The sequence below is a fragment of the Thunnus maccoyii genome, chromosome 13 (assembly GCF_910596095.1).
Source record: "Thunnus maccoyii chromosome 13, fThuMac1.1, whole genome shotgun sequence".
Lineage (NCBI taxonomy): Eukaryota > Metazoa > Chordata > Actinopteri > Scombriformes > Scombridae > Thunnus > Thunnus maccoyii.
In genome coordinates, this window is record NC_056545.1 from 14450914 (window position 1) to 14459059 (window position 8146).

At 40.3% G+C, this 8146-nt stretch overlaps 1 protein-coding gene across 1 annotated transcript; it reads right to left on the minus strand.

Moving 5' to 3' along the window:
• Positions 1 to 408: 408 nt before the first annotated feature.
• On the minus strand, positions 409 to 4595 carry msx2b (muscle segment homeobox 2b). Its single transcript, XM_042431300.1, has 2 exons — positions 3975 to 4595; positions 409 to 3383 (listed from the first exon to the last, which is right to left on the minus strand). The coding sequence occupies exons 1-2, from the start codon at positions 4375 to 4377 to the stop codon at positions 2929 to 2931; spliced, it is 858 nt and encodes a 285-aa protein (XP_042287234.1). The 5' UTR covers positions 4378 to 4595; the 3' UTR covers positions 409 to 2928.
• Between the last annotated feature and the right edge of the window lie 3551 nt (positions 4596 to 8146).

Here is an 8146-nt window from a genome sequence, read left to right on the forward strand (position 1 = left end):
TTGAGTTTTTATTACATGGAGCAAGATGCTGAAACCTGGCCTATCATTTAATTAGTTAACCGTGACTTAATATAGATATCATCCATTACAGGTGTAAAATTTTTAATATGCTCAATTTTCATAGACCCTACTTATCTACCTTTTTGTGTTCCTTTTTCATCTTAGTGCCCACATTTCAGCACATTAAGTGTATTAAAAAAAATCTCTTATCTGCAATGAATTGCTCCCTTTCCTTTTGTGTGCTGTATGTTTTGTATGTTTGTAAGTTAATATGGGAAAATCAACAAAACACAAAAGATTGATTCATTTTTTTATTTTGTTTTATAAGAATTCAAAGACATGTTCAACACAATTTCTAATACAAAGTATATTTACTCTGAAATATAATTATACAAGTATTTGGTTGATTTATGAGGTTTTCAAGGACTGCACAATTCCAAAATTATTATCATATCATCATCATATCTAGTCATATTTCATCTAGAAAAAACTAGTCATATTTTCTCTAAAATGTCCTGCAGTTGGAGTGTCATAGATGTCATTCTGCAAAGAAGTTAATGGGAATTTATCTTGAACTATAGAACCATCAATTGTGTTCTGCACTGTCAAGAATGAGCTGCTGCACAATCTGAGTTTATTTGTTATGTTCACCCAAAGTTTTAAAGATTGTTGACAGACTGCCCTTCACAATCTAATCAATTGATTGCCTTTTGTTTGTTTTGTTTGTATAGTGTACGCCTGATAAACTCAAACCAATTTTACTGGCATGGTGCTTCACAGAACAGCAAGGGCGAAGGAGCAAGGACATTTTTTCCCATGATGCTATATAACAAACAGCCACTAGAGGAGGCAGGAGACATGCACATGACTTGCAAACAGAGGAGGGCTGAGTCACATGTTGTCTTTAAGTAACATGCTGAACCACAAGCATGCCCAATCACTGTCGGAGGAAGGGAACTGGCAATGACAAAAACAGATCCTCAGTGCCAGTGACAACCCTACAAGCACAAAGACAGACAATTTATGAAATTCTTCACCAGTGAAACATAACACCCCTCCAGTAAGTAGCACAAACTCGATGCTTCACAAGAGACTTGGAGCCACTCCTGCCAATCTGCACTTCATTAGGCTGATTGCTTGCCTCTGTAAGCTACTTGCTTGCCTGCCAGTTCCCTTTGCCTGCTTGGCCTCTCCGCCTTGTTCTGATTAAAGGGGAACCTCATAAATATGCTGCTGCCTATAAACGATTTCCTCGTCACATCAAAGTCACACGGAAGTTGTAAGCTGCTCTCATAATTGCAACAAAGCACAGGCACCTTTTAGCTGCCCCACACCCCACCAAACTCACCCTGAGGGGTCTGGCAGAATTTGGCTAAATTCAAAACTTTTGTCAACAGTGGTCATTAATAGTAAGATTTTTAAAACTTTTTAAAAAAAGATTTTAGAGAGGTAAAATTTAAGACAGTAGTTCGAGGTAGTTTTTTATTAATTGTCAACCCAACTGCCTAATTATAGAGATAAATGCTGTTGTGAGTTCTCACGCTACTGTCGTAAATGCAGGGAGACCTAAATGACTCATTGCCGTCATAAATACAGAGATAAAGACTGCCAGAGAAAACGTACACAAACAAAGCATCGCTATATAAAATGTATCTCTGCTTTAAAAAAATAAAATAAAAAGTTTGACTAGTGGTTAATGACAGCTCAGTAAGAACGGGAACTATCTGCGAAGTTGCATAATTTATGGGTATCGTTTATGGTTTGTCAAACATTGCCTTGAACTGACCACTGTCTGATGGGAAACACAGACACTGGATTTAACCACACGAACACACACACGCACGAAGAGCAGCTGTATCTGCACAAGGCTGAACATGAAGGGAAAAAAAAGGCCTAACAGCTGGTTTCATTGGTAAATTACTTAAAATGACTCATGTAGCTGCACAAGTTTACATATTTCTATTACATTTTTCACACATATAATTAAATGTCATTTATTTAAAGGAAGAAGTCTGAAAAGGCTTTATTTGTTTTGTCCATTTGAATAAAACATTAGTGGAAAAAAAATAATATATAAACTGCATAGCATAATGTAAACCCTTTCAAAGGGATGATTCAAGAAGAACAATAATATAAATACAATTTTGGTCAGAACTTTTGTACCATATTCTCACATAAATACACAACATGAGGCATTTGCACATTTCCAGCATTATATTTCAAAGAGAATAAATATGTTTAGAGTCTATTCATGTGTGATAAGGAAATGGGGGGTGGGGGGGTGGGGGTGATCAAAAGGTTTTTATTGCTACGAGAGATAAAACATTAACAAAGTTTTAATTACAATGGCGTGAAAGTTTTCACTGTGATGAATAATTTGAGGCTTACTGTCTTGAAGACCTCATTTTTTGTAGAATTAAACGAATGCTGTTAAAGTGATATGTTTTATTTGGCCTGAGTTGCTGAAACACTCATTCATCCATACAAGTGTACAAAGTGTCTCGATATTAAGGCCCTTTTTCAACACAAGGCACTTTATCTGATGACGGGAAAGGCTTAAGTGAAAGTTAAGTTGTAGTCTGTATTGTTTGTGCCCAGTGCAAGTCCTCGCCCAGCTCAATTATTGCAGAAGTAAACATGAGAAGAATATAAACAGCTGGACAGACGCCCCTCCTCATAAAAAGACAAGTCATGTAAACAGGCAGTCCAAAGGGAGCAAGAGGGCATCTAAGTTGTTTTTTATCCTCGCTGTGGGAAAAAATAGATTTGACTTGAAGTGCTTGGAAAGTTCATTCAAACACTCCTTGTGCATCATTAACATAAACATATATTTACTAAATGTCAGTCACACGTCCTCCATGTCCATTATTGGGAATCCTGGGAAGTGTACTGAAACACATTTCACCAAAGTCAGTGATATTTCCATTTTTATGACAAGTGGTACATGCTGTAGCCCAGAGGAGCAGCGTACAGTCCTAAAGGTGAAATGGGCAGAATGGGTCTGTGGTGTTGGTGGTAGGCGGAGTACGACTGTCCGTACAGTGACATGGCGCCCAACGACAGCGGTAACGTAAAGCCAGGGTGTAATGCTCCAGCAGCAGCGGCCGCCACTGCTGCCGTCTTGGCATCAGCAGCCATCTTGAGTTTCTCCAGCTCGGCCTCCTGGAGCCTCTTGGCTTTTGCCCGGCGATTCTGGAACCAGATCTTCACCTGGGTCTCTGTCAGGGTCAAGGAGGAGGAGAACTCGGCCCGCTCGGCGATGGACAGGTACTGCTTCTGCCTGAACTTCCTCTCTAGGGCCAGGAGCTGAGACGTGGTGAAAGGGGTGCGGGGCTTTCGGTTGGTCTTGTGCTTCCTCAACTGACAGGAGGGATTGACGTGACCTGGGAGAAGAAACAATGAACACAAGATTTTAGAATGAAGATTTGGCTTCTAAATGTTGTGTAATGACCTTCATAGTTGTAATATAAGAATTCTACTGATTTATTGTAGCTTGTCCTTCCTGTACTGATCAGTTTGTCGCAAAACAACTTAATTACTTTAGTTAAAGTTGTGGCTATCAGGCTAGACTTTCATCCTATAGACTACATTTCATGAATATGTTGCACATTATAATGCCTAGTAGGCAGTACTAGTAGGGCCTATAAGGACATAAGTGAAAGTGATCCCTCATTAAACCCAAATCTAATGTATTTTTGAGTGAGTCTACAGTAACTGGTTCACTTTGTTCTACCTTCTGCCATTAACCATTTAATGCCCTGAATTCTTTAAACAGCTCTGTCCAACAGGAGACATAATTGCAGCACAGCTTGTAGAGAATCAGAAAACTTGCTGACCAAAGAATGAAAAGTTTGTCTTCTAGGCAACTCGTTCCAATTTAAACTCTGACATTGTAGGCTGCAAGATGACAAGGTTTAGGAATGTGTCTATAAACTCAGACAGTTTTCATACTGCTTCATCGTGGATGTACTTACGAGGCTGTGCGGAAAAGGCGCTGTTGGTGACCCATGGCGCGCAGTCCTCCGACTCCGATGTTTCAGATTTTACCGGCGACGAAGGCGCAGCCATTAACCTCTTGCTTCCCCCAGGAGGACTGCACGTCTCCCGGCACAGATACAGAGAGTTTAATCCTGTGGGGGACACCACCACCGATCCGCCCTCCGGTTTACCGCAGGTGGACTCTCCGCCGCGTTCGTCAGTCTTCCTCCCGGCCATGAGCGCCTCCACGCTGAACGGGTGATGCCGGCGCACCACCGGAGACGTCTTCTCCTCTGCCGTAGCCTCTGTCAAGTCCGCGCGATTACTGTCCTCCTCGGACGAACTGCAGCCCAAGTCCTTAAAAGTCTCCTGAGAAGCCATCTCTCCTCCAGGTCTCATCTGAAAAACTGAACTCCGAGCGGACGGGACAGTCAAAGGGCAGCCAGGTGAGACCCGCTCCAGCGAGTGCAATGTTATGCAGCTGTCAAGTTGTGTGTGGGAGTATGTAGACGCATCACGTTGACACGGCTCGACTTTAGCCAATCACTGCAGCCCAAAATGTTTATGACTGAGCAGATGCTGCCTTCAGGGACAGTCGGAAACAGAAGATGCTTGTTTTGGTTTGAGGGATACAGTGCAACAGACCCTACAAAATTATTATTATTAGTAGTAGTAGTAGTAGTAGTAGTAGTAGTAGTAGTGGTAGGAGTAGTAGTAGTTGTTGTTGTTGTTACTTACTCCCCTGCTAATAAAAAAAATGTTTAATTTCATAATTACTAAATAATTTCAAATTAGGACAGTGTATAAAATTATGTAAGAATGACTATTTTGACCCGAATTTTCACTTTAGCAACAGTTGTTTCTCTTATTAGCTGTTTCAGTTTTGTATCATAATGAAGTAAAAAAAATTACAGATCGGTGCCAAATAAAGTTTTTTCAAGTTTCTGGCTTAATTTTGTTCTGTGAAATCAATAATTTATCACTTGATGGCACAGGTTGCCCTTATATTGCCTCTTTGGTTTAAGTGAATTCAGGGGAAAAGGCTGCAAAAATAATAGCTGTGCCACAGCATTATCACATGTTAAGCTTCAGTAATGGATTAGCTCTAACTCTAACCTCATGAGACTGCATGTGTAAACACGGGCCCCATGCGGATAATTATGGAGAATTATACCCAGGATGAAACACTGATCCCTTTTCTTCTTTATCTCTCTCTCTGATTTGTTTGCTGTTCCCTTTATTGGGACTTTCCATTGTAACTCACAATGTGTGCTGTGTCAGTCCAGCCTTTAAAGAAGGGTGTCACACTCAAATTACAGAGTAAATTACTTTACGAAATTACAGATTTACGTTTTAAAGTCCTTAGCTCGGTCCAGCTGGTGTCTGAGGCGCGACTGGACGCAAACTTGATGAGACATTCACATGTCTCTCCATGTCTGTTAGCAGACTCATTCATCTTCTTGTCCTATGATTCAATGCCATTCTCTACGCACATTAGACATGAAGCAACTCATTGTGATTCTCATGAAGTAACTCATTGTGGTTTCTCCATGGACAATTTCACGTCATGTCAGATGAAAGTGCCCGACTCCTGATGGAGAACTTCACACTTGTTCCAGCAGTTTATCTGAAGAAGCAGCTCTTTGATGACGGTTGAAATATTTTAAGCTGAAAGGATGTTTCACTTATCTTAAGATTTTTTCTCATGGACATGGTTGTTTAAGTCATTTTTTATCTGTCGTCTAATTGCTCATATTTAACACCCAGACCATTGGTAATTGAAACCGTTCTGTCACTGAATGATAATTAATCGGTATTTCACATCACAAGGTCCTATCCACACTCATAATCTGCTAATGTCTGAGTAGCAGAAGCAATGAGTGTGTATGCTTGTGTGTGTGTGTCCTTCATTCAGACAGTGCAGCAGTGCAAAACTATTACAGCCTCTCCAACAGGAATAACAGGATTTTTTTCCCATTTAGGAATAAGTTGTTTTTAAAATAGGTTTTTTAAACTCACTGGTGGCAAAAGTCTCACTTGTGTACTTCAGAGAGAAATAGATGTTTATTTTAACTGTGGCAAGTTTCTCCTTTTCCATATAGCCATTCTTCAAAGAGGACATACTGCATTTTTTTTTTCGAACATCCCTGAGGATAGATTTATATACAGTAAATACCCAATTTCTTCCCCTACATTTTTACGTGTAGCCAGCAGGGCTGAGTAGCTTGTCTATGTCAGACTGTGGAGCAGGACTCAGTTCCCAGGAGGCTGCCACTGCTGCCTTATTAAAGTGGGGTTATTTCACAGACAATCAGAGGTTTGTGAAGGCGCCAGTAAGCGGCCAGATGAAAGGACTGACTCCTCAGGGGAGAAACTGTTGCCTTTTTTTATTTTTTTGCAGCTCTGCTAAGGAACCCCCCCTCCACCCCCCTCCACCTCTCTCGCTCTCTTTCTCTCTTTCTCTCTGGCTGTGCCCGTACACCCCACAGGCAGCTTGTCAGTCATTATTCACAGAACTCGTTCTTGGCTGAGCGTCAGTGGCATGTTTCCTCCTCTACTCCCTCCTGTTTTCTCCCTTGCACCCTTTAGTGCTTGCTTCATGTATTTTTATCTATTGCATCTTATTCTTTCCTTCCTTTCTTTTTCCTTTCCGTCCTTACCTCCACATGACTTTCTGCATCCTTTTTTTACGTTATCTCTTCCTTGATAATTTTCTTATTCATATCCTTCCCTCGTGTTTATCTTCCTCCTAATCCTCTGTCTTTTCTCCCCTTCTTTTACCCCTCTATTCTTGTTCTTGTCTATTCTTTATTCGTGTTTATTTATAATTCCAGCTTCAGGTCCATCTATCAGATGAGAGCTCAAAAAGGAGGAGACAAAAAGTGCCAGTGTGATCATCAGAGTCAAATCCAATAAGGAAGGGCAAAAAATCAAAACATTCTTGGCACGATGTGTGTCAATCCATCTTTCAACACTGTTGAATGAGGAACACTGCTAATTGCCAATATTCTAATCACAGAAACCACCGGCACTCATTTAATTGGCTTATTTGGAACCATAGCGCATCTGGCACCAATATGAGCTGCAGCATGCATTCACAACTTATCTATAAACAATGTCAGACCCATCTCTAGTAATACATAATCTGTGGTAGTGTTCTTTTAGATACACATGTGTGAATGCATTGGAATTGATATAAATATATTAAATATTAAATATTAATAGGGTTGTACATGTTAAATACATTTAAGACTCGCAAATAATGCAACCACAGCTTTGTCTGACCGTGGATTCAAAGAGAATATAGCAAGAGAAGACGAAGGAGGAATAAAGGAAGGAAGGAAAGAGGAGGAGGGGTAGGAATGAGAGGGCTGCTCTCCTGGGTGTAGCAAAATTACCCACACATCCCACTTCCTTTTTTCCATAATATCATTTAAGCCTGATAATAGCGAAAGCAATTTGTCTGAACATGTTTGTGTGTGTGGATGTCCGTACAGTATGTGTGTGTGTGTGTGTGTGTGTGTGTTTGTGTGTATGACAGAGAAGCTTGAGAAGCCTCTGGTTGTGTGGGTCGGGCACACCTCAGAGCATTGTAATTACAGCAGAAGCTTTGAAGTGGTGGAATGTTTGGTTGGGATAATCAGCAGGCTGTGCTACACTCACACACTATTTACATTCCCATTAAAACACTCATTCATGCCGCCACACCAGCAAATTTTACTATCTATACTGATACTTAGGGGGTACAAAGTTGGGGAAGCAACATGTTAACATGTCAAAATGATGGGTTACATAACTGAGATTAGTGCTTTTACACTACTGAGTAACTTAAAACATACTATGTCAAGTTATAATATGCAAATGTATGTAGTCCTTTATTGGTTGGCAGTTTTTGCAGTTCACTGCTTTTGTTTTCCTTCTTCTAAATCGAAAGTCTTCCTTAGTTTAAGACCTGAAAGATGTCAAGATTAAGAAAAACAGCTATACCATAATTGTAATTTCAGATTTCAGTCACTCATTAAATCGTAGACAGTGTTGTATATTTAAAGCCATTTGAAGCAAATTTGTGATATTGAGCAACATACATAAAATAGATTTGACTTGACATGTTAGCCTCCTAGACTTAGGCCACCAGTTCAACCACAACTGTCTGTTTACCAATAGTATT